Source organism: Podarcis pityusensis (genome assembly GCF_964106645.2).
Source record: "Podarcis pityusensis genome assembly, chromosome: 2".
Classification (NCBI taxonomy): domain Eukaryota; kingdom Metazoa; phylum Chordata; class Lepidosauria; order Squamata; family Lacertidae; genus Podarcis; species Podarcis pityusensis.
In genome coordinates this window covers 3728396-3745742 of record NC_138029.1, presented here as the reverse complement: position 1 = coordinate 3745742, position 17347 = coordinate 3728396, and the positions used below count along the sequence as shown (strand labels likewise).

Sequence of the window (17347 nt, the reverse complement as noted above, 5' to 3'; positions counted from 1 at the left end):
GTTCTTCACGATCCTGGTGACTCCCTTGGCTGCATCAGTAGCAAGGATCTTCTCCCTCATCTTCAGGATGGTGCCGATGGTCGATGGGTTCCTGCCGTACTCCCTGGCGAGGTCCGTCACACACATTCCACCGTCGTGCTTCCGGATGATCTCCTTCTTCATTTCCAGCGTCACCTTCTCCTTCTTCCTCTCGCCGGCCTCTGCAGCAGCAGTCTTCTTGGGTCCCATGGCAGCACAGCTCCTAGCTTCGTAAACTCAGAAAAAGAAAAAAAAATCAGTGATTCAGACCCAAAAAATTCAAAAGCACCCAGCCACCCACCACACAGGAATTCAAATCCTGAACCAAGTCCTTGAATTCCAAGCACCCAACCCAAAATCCAAAACCCCCCAAAAAAGTTTTAAAAGTTTAACTTAACTTACGAAATGGCTGCAAATCACCAAAGTCTTCAAAATCCTCAAATGGCTGCAAAAGTAGTTTTGGAAAAGCTTTAAAAATCACCAAAGTCTTCAAAAACCTCAACTGTTCCCCCAGCCACCCACCCACCACACAGAAATTGCAAACCCCTCCCCAACTGTTGCAAACCCCTCCCCAACTGCTCCCCCAGCCACCCACCACACAGAAATTCAAACTCAGAATTTTTTTTTGAAAAACAACATGGCCCAATGGTCACAGAAAATCATAAAAATGCAGAAAAAAACCCACACAAGCTCCCAGATTCTTGCAAACCCCTCCCCAACTGCTCCCCCAGCCACCCACCACACAGAAATTCAAACTCAGAAAATTTTTTTTGAAAAAAACAACAACATGGCCCAATGGTCACAGAAAATTATAAAAATTCAAAAAAACCCACACAAACTCCCAGATTCTTGCAAACCCCTCCTGAACTGTCCCCCCAGCCACCCACCACACAGAAATTCAAACTCAGCAATTTTTTTTTGAAAAAACAACAACATGGCCCAATGGTCACAGAAAATCATAAAAATTCCAAAAAAAACCCACACAAGCTCCCAGATTCTTGCAAACCCCTCCCCAACTGCTCCCCCAGCCACCCACCACACAGAAATTCAAACTCAGAAATTTTTTTTTGAAAAAACAACAACATGGCCCAATGGTCACAGAAAATCATAAAAATTCCAAAAAAAAACCACACAAGCTCCCAGATTCTTGCAAACCCCTCCTGAACTGTCCCCCCAGCCACCCACCACACAGAAATTCAAACCCAGATTTTTTTTTTTTAAAAAAGAAAGTGCCCCAATGGTCACAGAAAATCATAAAAATGCAGAAAAAAACCACACAAGCTCCCAGATTCTTGCAAACCTCTCCCCAACACTAAGTCCTTGAATTCCAAACACCCCAACCCAAAATCTAACCCCCCCAAGAAAAGTTTTAAAAGTTTAACTTACCAAAGAGCTGCAAAAGAAGTTTTGGAAAAGCTTCAAAAATCGCCAAAGTCCTCAAAAACCTCAGAAAAAGCTACCACACCGCGTGCAATGTGTTGCTCCTCGAAGTCAAGTCGCAACTGCACCTCTTCCAGCAATGCACCCTGGGTATTAACGGTTTTACGAAAAAGGAAACAAACTTGCAAGACGTTTTCGTCTTGCGAAGCAAGCCCATAGGGAAATTCGTCTTGCGAAGCGCATCGAAAAACGGAAAACCCTTTCGTCTAGCGAGTTTTCCGTCTTGCGAGGCATTCGTCTTGCGGGGCACCACTGTACCGTATTTTTCGTGTATAAGGCTAGGTTGTTTTCCTAAAAAATAATTTCCAAAATTTGGGAATGTCTTATACACGGATAGATCTTTCCCCCCATTTTCTTAAATCGTATTCCCTCAAAATAGGGGGCGTCTTATACATGGGGGTGTCTTATACGCGGGAAAAATACAGTATATACTGTATATATATCTACCCTGAGCTCCTTGGGGAGGAAAGACAGGATATAAATCCAAATAAACACACACACACAGCAATTCATCTAGTCCTCCAGAAAGCCAAAATAATCTCATAAGCACTAAGAACATAAGAATTGTGTCCAGTCACGGCTGCCCACAGGCAGAAATCCAGTTGGCGAGGAGATGCGTCTCCCCTCATCACAGAGAGGAGCGAATTTGAGCTCGCTCTGTCAGTCCTTGCACGGCGTGGCATTTTGGCTGGCAGGCCGGATTGACGAGCCTGGCGGGCCGAATCTGGCCTGCGGGCCTTAGTTTGAGGACCCCTGTTCTGAAGCCCCAAAGCCACTTGGATTTAGAGGTATTGTGCCTCATGAACTTTCATGGTTGAGGGTTTTATAGATCGGTTATGCCATATTATCAATTTTGCCAAGAATTGCCTTGCAGGACCTTTGGGGGGGGGTATCTAAAAAGACAAAACAGAGACTGGGCCCTTCTTGGCTTCCTCCCTTTCCTGTCTGCCTGCCAAGAATGCTGAGCTGCTATTGTCCCAAGGCACCGTACTGAAGTTATTTCCTTGGATGCCTCCTTATTATGTCAGCCACCCTAACCCTTGGCCACCTCCCTTGGCATTCCTTCTGTACCCTTTTCCAATTCCTTGCAGCCTACATCTTAACCTGAAGCACTTCCTCAGAGCTCCCTCTCTCGTCGGCCCCTTCTCACCTCAATTCTTCATTGCCTTTGTCCAGAAGATCCACTATCCTCAGGTTCCTCTTTCTCAGACAAGTGCTCCTGTCCCTAGAGCAGGAGTGGGGAACCAGATGTTGCTGGATTGTGACTCTCATAGACCTTTGAACATTGATCTAGGGCTGATGGGAGCCCAGCAACATCTGGAGGTCCCCAGGTATCTGCTCCTTCTGTATGCGAGGGGTTTTAAGCTCAGCCAAGCTGACACCTTTCACTTCCCTCATGGAACCTGAACTACAGACATTCTTTCTCCCTGAGCAATTGCTATGTTTATGGACTTGCCATGCCATGATGTCAGCTCAGCCAGCTGGCATCAGAGGCTGCACCAGCACCTAAGCAATACAGTGCAATGTTTTTTGCTTTGGACATCTTGGAAATAACCATGTTGCCATGCATCCTTATTCTGTGATGGATATCTTTCATAGACTGCTCAAACAGAGCTCCCTCTAGGCCAAAGCATATTTCCCTCCAGTAAAAAGTATAGCAAGGCTGTTCCTGGAACAGTGCTGCCCATTTCCCACTCTGGGGCACCAAAATCTTGAGGATTTTAGGAATATGCTATGTCCTTAGGAGTCCTGGAGGGACTCGGTCATATTTGATCATCTAAGAGAGGTTGCTTTTACCAAGTCTGCCATGCTCAGCAGAATGTCGCTGACATTTGTCAGCTTGCTAGAGGGAGCCAGTGTCCTTAATGGGATAGCCACACTTTCCTTTACAGAATGGATTGGTCCAAGAGGTCTTCTAAGGGTGAGCATGAGCATCTTGGCAGTTCCATCCATGGAGGGGTCTCCAGTTGCGGAGTCAAACGTAGTCATCTATTAGGGTGTGTTGTTTTAGAGGTAAAACTGAATTTTTATAAATTTATTCAGTGAGTGGTCTTAAAAATATGTTTTTGGATGTGAGTAATTAAAATTTGATATTATTTTTATGATTGGACAACAGTTAACTTCATAAGTCTATGTTTGATGAAGAAACACATAAACTGCTTTCAGACAACCAAAGAAATTTAATTTTACCTTCTGAAAATGTCAAATAATGCTAATTAATTAATTAATAATATAACTGCAAGTACTTGGCAATCATTGTTAATGATTTCTATGCAATTTTACACACATTTTACTTATCAAGCAAGAATAATTAATTTAAGCAAAATATATTTTGAATTCCCCAACTTTTTAGCACCCCTCATTCTTGGAATTTGAAAGTCTAAAAATTCAACACGCCTTAGTAATCCATGCTTACCCCATGAAGGTGACGATAGGCCCCCACATTGGGGCGGGGGGGGCAGGTGTTGCATTCAAATAAGTACAAAATTCCCCTGGATCAGTCCTGTCATTGTGATCCAGTGACTGGTGTGAGAAGGTCCACTCCCAATTCTGACCCCAATATAATCCTAGTGGACCAGAGGCAGCTGCCTTACACCAAATCAGACATCAAGCCTGGTGACTGCAGCGGTTCTCCAGGGCTTCAGACAGGCTCCCTTTCCCAGCCCTGCCTGGAGATGCCAGGAGTAGAACCACAGACTTCCTGCACGTAAAAGAGGTGCTCTGCCACTGAGCTCCATTGAGGTGTCACCTACACAGGCTGCCCTTACAGATTCATAGAAGTTGGAAGGGACCCTGAGGATCATCTGGTACAACCTGAATATGCAGCTGTCCCGTCCAGGGATTAAAGCTGCTACCTTGGCATTATCAGCATCACGCTCTAACCAACTGAGCCAGCATTAAGATGAGTCCCATTAAAATCCCAGTGTTGTCCAGCTTTGAACTCCAGATTCCTCCTAGCTCCTAATCTAAGAAAATAATGCCCCCTTTGGCACCAGAGGCTTCTCCAGTCACCCTCCCTTCCCCCACCAACAAAAAGATGTCATGGCTTGCTGACTATTGCTTGCTCTCAGCGTTATTTGCCAAATCAACAATCTACCATGACAACTTCCTAAATATTCAGACAGACAAGGAAGCAGAGAGAAACACAGGTCAGACAGGCGGTCAATTATCCAGCATGCAAGAAAAGCCAGAGAATGCAACCAGGGACTGAGACTGTCAAGTCTTGTGCAGGCCGGCTGCAGCTGTGGGAGACTGACAGGAAAGGGAAAGGAAGGAGAGGCCTGCACAGACAACAAGTGAGGTCTTTTTCCAGAGATGTTGCTCCCTGCTAAGAAAGAAGATGCTTTCCTGTTTGTCCAGTTCAGCTGAATTTTCCCGCTTTTGTCTTTGGGACAGCAACCCACAAGGGATATCCAGAGACCCACTGTGGTGTAGTGGTTAGAGGACTGGACTAGGACCTTGGAGACCAGGGTTCAAGTCCCCACTCAGCCATAAAAGTCACTTTCTGGAGGTTCTCTCCTAAATTTATCAAAAGCATCTTGGGGCTCCAATGTGCAAGAATGATGGGGGAGGGCAAACATTCTGGATCTGGAGAGGGGGGCATGTGGAAATCTAAGAAAAAACTGTTGAGAGCATCACAAAATGCCCATTTCACAGAAAGAAAAGTTGGTGATGCTCAGAACCCACATCTCTCCCCCCACAAAGAGCCAGTCAAAAAATACTGAACACACATTGCAAAATAAAAACCAAAAATGCACAAAAAAGCAGGCAATACCTCCACAAAACATGTAACCCTCCCACAAGAAAAACAGGTAAAAAACTCAATTGAAAGAAATCAAGAGGTGCAAGACACTGCCCCAGGGAGGGTGTTTCATAGCACTGTGGTAGAAAGAAGCTGCATGTATCCCTCGGGAGGGAGCTCCACAGGTGCAGAGCCAACACTGAGAAGACCCTGTCTCTAGTCACTGCCAGTTTAATAGATCTTGATGAAAGGAAACGTGAGCAAGACATCTGAGACCAATTTTAAAGTTCAGGTAGCTGCATATGGGTACAGGAAGTCCTTCAAAGAGCCTGGTCCTAAACTATTGAGGGCAGGGTGAGGTAACAGATTTCAGCTGAAGGCCCTATGCAGCTCTAGGGCTGTAGGGTGCCCACCTTCTTGCACTAGGTCCATCTTACTCAGCTACGAGTGATTGCCAATAAAAAAGAAGACCTCTCAAAAAACCAGCAGGGAGACACAGGCCATCAACAAACACCTTGCAACATTTTATTTATTTATGAAATCTGCATACCACCTTCCATTTGTAGATCTCAGGGTGACTCGTAACATAAAAATACAATACCCCCAATACATAATAAAAAATAAGAACCAATAATAATAATCCCCCTACAACACATTTAAAAGGGCATCAAGTGTCAGTCAGCCAAAGGCCTGGTTGAAGAGGAATGTTTTCACCTGGCGCCTAAAGGTGTATAACGAAGGCACCAGGTAAGGCTCCTTGGGGAAAGAATTCCACAGACGGGGAGCCACTACAGAGAAGGCCCATTCTTGTGCTGCCACCCTCCGGACCTGCCTTGGAGGAGGCACACAAAGAAGGGCCTCAGGTGATGACTGCAGGGTCTGGGCTGGTTTATATGGGGAGAGGCAGTCCTTCAGGTATTGCAGTCATCAGCTGGTTAAGGCTTTATAGGTCAAAACCAACACTTTGAATCAGACCCAGAAACTAATTGGCAGCTAGTGCAGTTGGGCCAAGATTGGTATAATATGCTTAAACCGTCTAGCCCCATGGAGCAACATAGCCGCTGAATTCTGCACCAGCTGAAGTTTCCAAACCATCTTCAGAGGCAGCCCTACATATAACATGCCCTTCAGGGGAACAATTGGCCAAGAAAACAGTTCTCATTGCCCATGATAGAGCAAGGTATATGTTAGGGATCCATAAGGGCATCTTCTAGGCCAATAAAATGGCTGAACAGTGCAACAGCCCCTGTGACAAAGGTCTCCTTGTTTATTTCTGAAGCTGCTCCCACAAACTAGTGAGACACCCCAAAATATGGATGAGTATGTTTTGGCTCTCACCAGGAGATGACTGGTCACTGCTCAAGACCAAGGTAGCTGGAGTTGGGCGACGTCTTCGGATCTATAAGAAAAAAGAGTGGGAGAGGGGTGGGGGCGTTAGGCACTCAGAACCACTTTTGTCCAAACACTTAAATATAGCAAAATGGGTAGAGAGACAGACAATAAATGGACAGCAACTACAAAGCCACAGGATGTGACTTTTCTTTATTTTGTTCTGTTCATACTATGCCTTTTCACCAAGGTACTCAATGATGGCTTTCACAGTTCTCCTCCGTATATCCCTGAGACAACCCTGTGACGTAGGTTGGGCTGAGAGATGGTGTTAAGTCAAAGATGACCCAGTGAGCTAAGTCCATGGTTGAAGGGGGGCTTGAGACCAGGGGACCACCAGGCTGGCTCTGTCTGCCAACTACCAGTTGGAAGCTGGTGTCAAATAATCGAGGCGGCACCACCATTACCAGTGAGGGCCAAATACCCTTGCCAATATAAGGAAATACAACCCCCAAGGAAACGTAATTCTCTTTTCAAAGGGTATCTACTTAGATCTAAATAGCTGTGAATTGCTCTGATAAATTCCCTTTGAGCAGCAGATGAAAATGTTTATTTACACTAAGGCATTTTAAATCAGCGCCTGTGTTTTTAATGTTGCCACAGTGTGAGATTAAAATATTTTTTAGTCTAATATTGTAACCATCTGGCCTGATTTATCTGCTGCTGGTTCTGGGTTGTTTTTAAACTCAGAGATCTTGGTTTCTTGTTTGGGTGCAGTTCATTCATCATCTATCTGCAAACCGCCTTGAACTAATGCAACATGTGCATACGCGCAGACTGACAATGGTCCTGCTCAGCAGCCTGCCGTCCCTCCTCTCTGCACCTCGAAACTGGTGCAGTAGAAGCCTTTTTATGGTGTGCCCCAGGTTCAGTGCCCAGACTGACAGCTCTATTTGCAAAGAGACATCCCAAAGAAGACCTGTTTAGGATAGACCTCAGTAGGAGACAAGGGTGGCATTCATAAACAGACAGCTCCTGGAGCACAGCATGATCCTTCTGGACATCTATGGCCCTCCAGATGTTGCTGAAATACATCTCCCTTCAACCCTGACAATTGGCCATGCTGGTAGGGGCTGGCAGAATTTGTGAGTCCAACAACATCATGAGGGCAACAGGTTCTGCATCCCTGGTTTGTGCTCTTTCATGATATTGCCAGTGCCAACCTTACTGCAAGTGTAGGGGGAGGGTGGGCAAAAGGAGCATAAGACAGTTCCCTTTCCTCCAACCGGTAAATTAAGTGACTTTCCATATTCCAATGGGAGGTGTGTCTGATGTCCAAGTGAAAAGCAGTGCCTCCCACATTTTAAAATCAATCTTCTGAGGACACCTTGAACCCACTCAAACCCCAGAGCAGAGGAAGTCAAGATGGTGCCACCCAGATACCACAGACAACAACTTCACTTATCCCTGACCACTGATCATACTAGTGGGGGCTTATGGGAATTGTAGCACATGTTATAGAGGGCACTGGGTTGGCATTTCCTGCCTTAGAGCTACAACTGGTTAGGTGGCCTCTAGCTGGCACTTGTTTCATAGACAGATCCCCACCTCCCAGGTTCCCTGGAGAGACAAATCAGCCATTAAGCCAATTTGTAGGATAGAGGAAGTCAGCATAGATACAGACTGAGAAACATGTGGGGTATCTTCCAACTGCCACTCAAAGACTGAGCTGCATAACGCCATACGCAAAAGTGACTTCTTCACCTGGTCTTCAAAAGCGGAGCACAGCTCAGAGTCAAACAAAGATCAAGCTGGTGGCAGCTGAAAGATCAGATCCACCTTTCCTTCCCCTCCACACCTATAGTAACATTGCAGAAAGTTTAATGTGTTCCCTGCTGTCTGCAGAAGGCACCCATGTGGTGCACGAAAGGCAACTGCTGAGGAAAATGGCAGCCAACACACTGGTCGCTGACTGAATAACTGCAGCTTTCTCATTGCATGAGCTTCTGAGGTCACTGGGAGGTGCAAATTACAGTCCATGCTGCAGACATGTGCATTTTGGTGGTACACAGCCTCTCTAAATTCAGTCTCAGTCATTTGATGCTGCCAAATCCATCTTAACGGCAGCTATCCTACCTTTTCCAGGATATTTTCCCATCACTTTCCTTAGTGTAGAAAGCCCAATCTTTGGGAAAAGTAGGTTCCTTGCACAAGGCCTCTGAATCAACTATAATTGTACAAGCTGAACCTAAGTTATAGGATTGCAGCCATGTAGTGTGTGTGGTGCACTTTAAAGCCTTTCTCCATAACTGTATGACAGCACAGTATCACCATCATTAATGCTAGCTTGCAAACAGCAAGAGAAGAAGGAAGCTTGAGCAAGGGGATTTTCCTGACCCCTCCAGCCCCTCATAAAGCCTCTGCAGAAGATCAGGGGGCCAGTGAGGTGTAGGGACCATGAGGATGTGGGGGGTGGAAGAGGAAGAATGTAACACACACACCACCAAAACAGGCAGAGGCACCTTGCTTTAGATTTGCTTCACTTCTGCTACTTAAGATCTGGGTCAGTTTTTTCAAGGAAAACAGTCACTATTTTCTGCAAGAGAAGAAGGATGAATTACAGGCAAAATATGCACTAACAATCAAGGACTCCTGAAGACAGATCATCATCCTTTGCTCTTCTTCTCTGCCAGCACTCCACACATTGACACACAGACACACAAGACACACACTCACTAGTGTTCTCTGAAGTGCGCACATGTTCTCTGAGCATGCTTGAGTGAGAATGACACCCTCCTCCAATTTGTCACTTTCCATGTCCACACGCAGACGACTAAGAGGACAGATGAGAGACTGCATAATCAGAAGGCTCTATTTCCCTCCCTTAGGGCTGTCAACTTATTTATTGATAAGCCAATTACCGGTAAGTTGAAATAAAATTTACATATCACCAAAAACAAGAGCAACAACCCACACCAGTGCCTATTTAAGGCCTAACTGAGATACCATAGGAAGTGTAAGGTAATTTATACAGCAAATGCCGTTCCTCATGATTAGGAAAGATGGCAGCCAGGTGGGCGGGGTATAAATAATAAAATTATTATTACTGTTATTATAGCTCCAGAGATTTAGGAAGGATGCCCCATCTGGGTCCAGAGATTTAGAATTCAGGGCAAACACTCTGGGGCAAGAGCAGGAGTAGGAAACTGCCAGGCTGAGAGCCAGATGTGACCCATGGCATCACTCCTTCTTCTTTTAAATCAAGATTCTATCCCTCCTGGTTATGAAAATATGCTCAAAAGTGTGTGGGCAATATCAGCTAACATCCCAGGGGAGCAGCTGAACTAAATTTCAGTGGCTGAACAACTCCTGGAGGATGCAGACCATTAGGATCCCTTCCAATCAGGATTCAGGCCTTATCATGGGACTGAAAAAGCCTTGGTTGCACTGGTCAATGATCTCCGGTGGGCTAGGGATAGAGGGGAAAGCTGTTTCCTGGTTCTGCTGCATCTCTCAGTGGCCTTTGACACCATTGACCATGGGTAGGCAAACTAAGGCCTGGGGGCCGGATCCGGCCCAATTGCCTTCTAAATCCGGCCCACGGACGGTCCAGGAATCAGCATGTTTTTACATGAGTAGAATGCGTGCTTTTATTTAAAATGCATCTCTGGGTTATTTGTGGGGCATAGGAATTCATTCATTTTTTCCCCTTCAAAATATAGTCCGGCCCCCCACAAGGTCTGAGGGACAGTGAACCGGCCCCCAGCTGAAAAGTTTGCTGACCCTTGCCATTGACCATGACCTCCTTCTGGATTGTCTAGAGGAGCTGGGGGCACTGCTAAGCAGTGGTTCCTCTCCTTCCTCCTGGGCCGTGTCCAGAAAGTGGTGTTGGGGGATGAGTGTTCAGACCCCTGGGGCTCTCACTTGTGGGGTGCCTCAGGGTTCTGTCCTCTCCCCCATGCTTTTTAACATCTTTATGAAGCCGCTGGGAGAGATCATTAGGGGGGTTGGGCTGGGTGTTCATCAGTATGTGGATGACCTCTCTTTTTAAATCAGAACCAGTGAAGGCAGTGATTGTCCTGTGTGAGTGTCGGGAAATGGTTGGAGAATGGATGGCGGCTAACAGATTAAGGTTGAATCCCGACAAGACAGAAGTACTGTTTTACGGGGACAGGTGGCAGGCAGGTGTGGAGGACTCCCTGGTCCTGAATGGGATAGCTGTGCCCCTGAAGGACCAGGTACGCAGCCTGGGAGTCATTCTGGACTCACAGCTGTCCATGGAGGCGCAGGTTAATTCTGTGTCCAGGGCAGCTGTCTACCAGCTCCATCTGGTACGCAGGCTGAGAACCTACCTGCCTGCAGACTGTCTCGCAAGAATGGTGCATGCTCTGGTTATCTCCCGCTTGGACTACTGCAATGTACTCTACTTAGGGCTACCTTTGAAGGTGACTCAGAAACTACAACAAATCCAGAATTCCATCTGAGACTCAGAAAACACTGTGACAGGAAATGAGGCTGCCATCGGGGGTAGGAACGGAACTGACGATTATCGTGCTAGAGAAGAAACTAACAATTTAATTTTTTTAAGTTTCTTCTCCCATTAGATTCATAAAATGTTTAGGGGTATGAGTACCCCTGCATCCCCCCCCCAGAAGAAAGCACTGAATATAACAACAACCACCTCTCCGTTGACTTATAAAAACACCAGTATATATTATGCAAAATATGCATATTAGTTTTCACAAATGTTGATCTGACAGCAGTTGCACGCTAGCTATTCAAAGTGGCTATTGTCTGTTGTACTTGTTTTACAAGATTGTAAACCTTGGGGGGGGGGGCTATAGAACTTTAAAAGGAGCCTTCAGACCATCTTGTGTGGCAGGATTTCTTCTCAAGCTATCCAACGTGCTAGACTGGCAATTTCTGCCCCTCATGTTCCACATCTGGTCCCTAAGCATCCCACCCAACCTGGACTGTGGTGGAGTCATTGGGAACCAGCAGCTGATGACTTACAGACTAGAACCAGTCCACAAATCACCACTTACAGCAGCACCATTGTATAGTACAGTAAGTAACGTATTTGTATACAAAATGTAATGTATTTTTTTGAAAGAAAATAATGGAAACATAAATGGGGCAAAGCAGAACATATATGAAAAGAACATGGGCGGGAAATTTTCTGGGATTATGCATGATTTGTGGGGTGGGGGCAGATGCACTCTGGAGTGAATGTCAGAAGGGAAAGTGGGGTCCAAGAGAGGTCTGTGTGCCCCCACCAGGCAAGCTGCAACCTTTACGCCTGAATATATTTGTTTTCTTTTTTAAAAGCACACACATAAAAGGACCACACAGATCTAGCCAATTCTTTGCAGCAGGATGCAGCTCACAGGCATAACCCAGGCGCCCAGGGAGCTGAGTCTTCCCAGCCCTCTCCTTAGCTGGCACCGGGCCACGCTCCGCACAATCTCGGAGAGAGTTAAGTACGCCAAAGGGCTTAACGTCTATGCTGCGCTTTGTGTGCCTGCGCGCTGGTGGAGAGCTGCGTGCAGTTTAAGTGCTGCTAAGCATTAAATGATTAATTAATTATACTCTCTATTTCTCTCTCGCTCTCTAAAGTGCTTTGGAGATGAAGTGTGCTATGTTAGAGCTATTAATAAGGCTCCTGCATTCACAGAAGCTGGGGAAGCGGGGGAAGGCACACAGACCACCCAGTCCCGAGACTGTAAATAAATGCAGGCCTCCCCAGAATGTCTAGACTTATGGCAAGCAATAAGCCCATGTATCTTGTTAGGTGTCAGTATTTTACCTTTAAAAAAGAGATTTTTAATTTTTATTTTTTTAAGTTTGAGTGTGGAGCTGCGTTGCATTGATGGGAAAGGGCATTACAGATGAGAGCAAACCTTGAGCCTTACCTCCCCCACCTGCACTGGTCAGTGGAAGGTTATTTTATAGAATTGTAGAGTTGGAAGGGACCATGAGGATCATCTAGTCCCAACCCCCTGCAATGCAGGAATATGCAGCTGTCCCACATAACTGCAACCTTGGCATTACCAGCATCATGCTCTGCCCAACTGAGCTATCCAGGCACATTTGATTGGTTTTGATCAAATATGGTTTTTGTCAGCCCAATCCCTTTGGTTCAAAGCAGATCAGGCCTTTGGAGGTCCCACTTAAACCAGGTAGCAAATGCCTGAAGTGTAAGTAATCTGAAAGTGGGGGGCTGCAGGGATGAATTCACTACCTCCACCCCTGTTGTTGTTGTTCTGGGTCACCCTCCAGGAGTTCAAGGGTAACTATATGAAGCAAGGGGTCTGCTCCTCCTCATGTGGTTTAGAGGATCCTGATTTTCCAGGGTTCTGAAATGTGTGCAGAGTTCCATGCTGGGGAGGGCAATCAGAATAGCACTGGGGGGAATCTGATCCCCACTCCCCTCATCACGTGCCTCCTTAACTCAGGCAGTGGATGCCTGAAGAGAGCCAGTAGCCCGGCTAATGCGCTGGCTTGGGGGGGGGGGCTCATAGAGAAGCAGAAGTGGGGCCAGGTCTCTAGCTCCACCCCATGAGTCTCCCAAGAGTTTTGCATGCCAAGCACCAAGGTCTTAAAAAAGGCACCCTTCCTGGTTTCATGGAGCCCAGATGTGGGAGCAGCTGCCTGCCCAAACCCTTCTCTCTTCAGACCTCCATGCTCAACATGGTAATGGCAAAGCCGGGCAGCAACGGGGCCACAATGTCACAGCCTAGCATACATTATAGCCCCACCCCTGCTTCTACACAGAAGAGCTAGTGTGGTACTATTGTTAGATTGTTGGATTAGGACCTGGGAGACCAGGGTTTGAGTCGCCACTCGGCCATGAAAGCTCACTGGGTGATCTTGGGCCAGCCACTGCCTCTCAGCCAAACCTACCTCGCAGGATTCTTATGAGGATAAAATGTGTGTGGGGGGGAAAGAATATTGCACACTCCTTTGAGGCTCCTTTGAGGCTCTCTCAGCATCAATGCCTCACCTAGAACAATTGCCCAGGGGTGGCTGACCCACAGCTCAGTGCTGGTGTGCCAAATTCTTAGTGGTTTAACCATTAATCACTCTTCCCCAGGAACTTCGTAGCTCTATGAAGGGAATAGGGGGAAGCCATGGCTGTTTGAAATGGTACTGCGTCAAGTGCTCAGTGCAGATGGGGCCTAACTTCCCCTGAATCAGAGCCAACATGAGAATAACTCCTCAAAGCAGCACGGCAAGTGCTGGAACCCAAGGTTCACTTTCAGGTCCCTCAGGGCAGCACTCCCTTGAACCCCACATGAAACAGTCGTGTGCACCAGAACCCTGGGATTATTTTGCTGTGAAACTGTAAAATGGTAATTTCACAATGCAAGGTCACAGGCACCCGGCGTGTGACATCATTCAACACTGTGTACACATTACTAATGATATGGTTGGGATCGGCCCAAAAGTGTAAACATAATGGAGAAAAACCAATATTTATGAATAATTGAGTAACCTCTGAGTTGCAGAATCCAGCAAAGGGCACATGAACAGATAGCAGTGGGTTGTTACCTACAAAACCAAGCTAAGGTGCTAGCCAGGACCTCCAGCCAAGCAGCAGACCAATTGCTCCAAACAGAAACAAAGCCATAAATAGGCTATATCAGTGGTTTTCAACCAGTCTGCTGTGCCTGGGGTGCCTTGAATGATAGTCACGGGCGTCGCGGGCAATGCTGGCCTCTGTCCCTCTTTCCTTCCCTCTCTTCCCTGATGCCCTCTTACATCTTTGCCTCCCAAAAGCTTGCACAGCTGTTTTTTTGCAGCAGCCCTGGCTATAAGCTCCACAGGCTGATGGTGCCTCTGGGAGGCATTTCTCTTTGGGGCGAGACCAGGGACAGCTGCCCAGAAGACTCCGAAGGAGAGGGGAGAGGAGAGGAGGCTGAGGGAACACTCCACAAGGAAGGGTGTTTGAGAAAGGGTGAGAATCTGCCAGCTTTGCAGGCAAAGGGTGACATAACTGGGCTCCTGAGCCCCACAGGGGTGCCACAGAGAGAATGTAGATTGTCAAGGGAGCCATGGACTCAAAAAGGTTGAAAACCTCTCGGCTATATACAGTGGTACCTCTGGTTATGTACTTAATTTGTTCCGGAGGTCCGTTCTTAACCTGAAGCACCACTTTAGCTAATGGGGCCTTCCGCTGCCGCCGCACAATTTCTGTTCTCATCCTGAAGCAAAGATCTTGACCCGAGGTACTATTTCTGGGTTAGCGGAGTCTGTAACCTGAAGCGTATTTAACCCGAGGTACCACTGTATATACGCAAACATGAAGGTATCTACTCAGAACTGAAGTTGTCCTGCAAGAACCCAATATACTGCATTAGACATCTCAAGTTCAGACCAATTAACATGGGATTTAAAAACAGGCAACAATAGAGACAATTGCGTTTCCTGTGGATTGTTGTTTTCTCCAATTCAGCAGTAAATAACGGGCTTCCCTAGGGAAAGTGCCAGGGCAGAAAAAATTCTGCTCAGACATGGAGCTTTAAAACATGAACCTGTGCCTGGAAAGTGTGGCACAAAAGGAAGTCTGAATGAACACTCAAATAAAAGACACCTTCAAAACAGAGAACCATCCACTGCAGAATAGGGCACATGGTGTCCCTAGCTATTGCCTAGCCTTCTCCATGCCATGATAATTGCCTATGTATCAGCAATTAAGGTGATTATATGCGGTGGAGGGGAAAGCTTCCAATCTTATTATTTCCACACCACCGCTTGTAATCTGACACAGTAGGTGCAGCCTAGAAGCAGTGTTATCTGGTGATGATGAGCCTATTTTCCCCGACTGGGTATCACTAAGGGTAAAGTCCTGCCCCATCTGCCGGATTCATGTTCCTTGTGGGGCATGTCAAATGCTACTGTGTTCCATATTCCACACAAGCATCCCTCCACTGCTAGGATTATTTGGGACTTTCACCCTCCCCAGTGCAGGAGATCTTGCCAGTTCAGGAGTCGGGGGTACATGTGTGTTTGGTCATGTGAGTTCCAGGAGGCACCAATGAGATGCTAATGATGTTTCCAGGAGGGACTTACCATGCAGCATTCTGACAACTGCAACATTGGGAGGTCCCAGGTGCCTCTCTCCCCTGCCTCACCTCCTTACTAAAACTAGTTGCTATGGAAACCCACATTTGGAATTCCAAATAGAGGATTCAACTCTTACCTGCTCCCCACCCAAAAGGGAAGATAGTTGTTATTTGTTTTCCAGCAGAGAATATACAGAGAGCAGGGAATCATGAGACATTATTTAGATATTATGACCACTGAGCTTTCCCTTTTTGTTGCTGATTGGATCCCTAAGCCCCAGCAGTACCTAGGTCCCCTACCCAGGAGCCATGAACCACCTCCTGTGATCCCAAGCTCCTTTCCATCTCCTGGCTCTCTTCAAATGAACTGCAGTTTCTGCCCAGTGACCTCTCTCTCTCTCTCTCTCTCTCTCTCTCTCTCTCTCTTGCACACAGGAACCAGAAAGACTATAGTCACTGCACGATCAAGCAGACAGCAACTTCCAGGTACCCTAAAGTGAGGACATGGCACCCACATTCTCCTGCATCCCTTGCAGATCCCATCAGTACATGCAGGTTGCTCTCTCAGCACCATTGCCTCACCTAGAACAATTGCCCAGGGGTGGCTGACCCACAGCTCAGTGCTGGTGTGCCAAGGTTTTAATTCTTATTGCACATACAGAAATTCCCTTCAGTCAAGAACTCTTTCCATCCATTCCCTTCATGGGATGATAAGTCATATGGAGGGTGGAACAGGGCCATGCCCACTGGCATTCTGGGACCTGTAGTTTCTCAAGGGTGCCAAGAGTGGATAGGAGACTCCTGTTCCCTTCACAGAGCTACAATTCTCACAGTGGTTTAACCGTTAATCGCTCTTCCCCAGGAACTTCGTAGAAGGGAATAGGGGTCTCCTAACAACTCTTGGCACCCTTAAAGAAACTACACTTCCCAGAATGCTTTGGGGGAAGCCATGGCTGTTTGAAATGGTACTGCGTCAAGTGCTCAGTGCAGATGGGGCCTAATTTCCCCTGAATCAGAGCCAACATGAGAATAACTCCTCAAAGCAGCACGGCAAGTGCTGGAACCCAAAGTTCACTTTCAGGTCCCTCAGGGCAGCACTCCCTTGAACCTGGGCCAGCTGGATCATTTTCTGACAAGAAAATACATTTTGGAACAGGGAGGACAGGAAGGATGTCAGAGGAGGCGGGGCGGAAAGAAGCTTTGCAGCAACAAAATAGGCATCAAGGCTTCATGCAAGGCTAACTCCTGTCAACAGGCAGCCATGTTACACCTCGCTTGACGCCTTGATGAGCGATCAAAGGCAACGGGAAAGCAGGAACAAAATAGGGAACAGACAGGCACTGAGAAGCAGGCAAGGGTGCTTTGTGAGTGCCCTGTGCTTCTCCAATTCCTCCCAAGTGTGGGAACGTTTATATAATTTAGCAGAGTTTAAACGATCCCCTGCTTGAGTTTATGCAGCAACAAGCAGGTTGCTAACTCGTTTGAGTCCTATCAATAATTATACCTTCCTGGTTGATAATCCCTTCTGCCCCTCTTAAAGAAAACACACATGAATCAGAATCATATTAACATAAACTACTTTACTATCAGATTCATTCAAGTTTACAGAGTTGTTCCTGAAGGCAGGCTTAGGTTATAAACTATATACTAGATAGTAGTGAGTCAGGAGAAGACTGCATCCGAGCAGCTGCCAGTTAACACTCCTTGCAGCAACCGACCAACTGACAGAACTGCCTGCCACACAGAGGGAGTT

The 17347-nt window shown here is 46.7% G+C and overlaps 1 protein-coding gene across 2 annotated transcripts in view; it reads right to left on the bottom strand.

The window, feature by feature from the left end:
- PPP1R1A (protein phosphatase 1 regulatory inhibitor subunit 1A) overlaps window positions 1–17347 on the bottom strand; it is a 77657-nt gene that overhangs the window by 23038 nt on the left and 37272 nt on the right. For both annotated transcript variants that reach the window (XM_080990589.1, XM_080990588.1), the window contains exon 2: window positions 6539–6599. In XM_080990589.1, the coding sequence (XP_080846715.1) occupies window positions 6539–6599 (61 nt within the window). The remainder of the gene's footprint in view (window positions 1–6538; window positions 6600–17347) is intronic.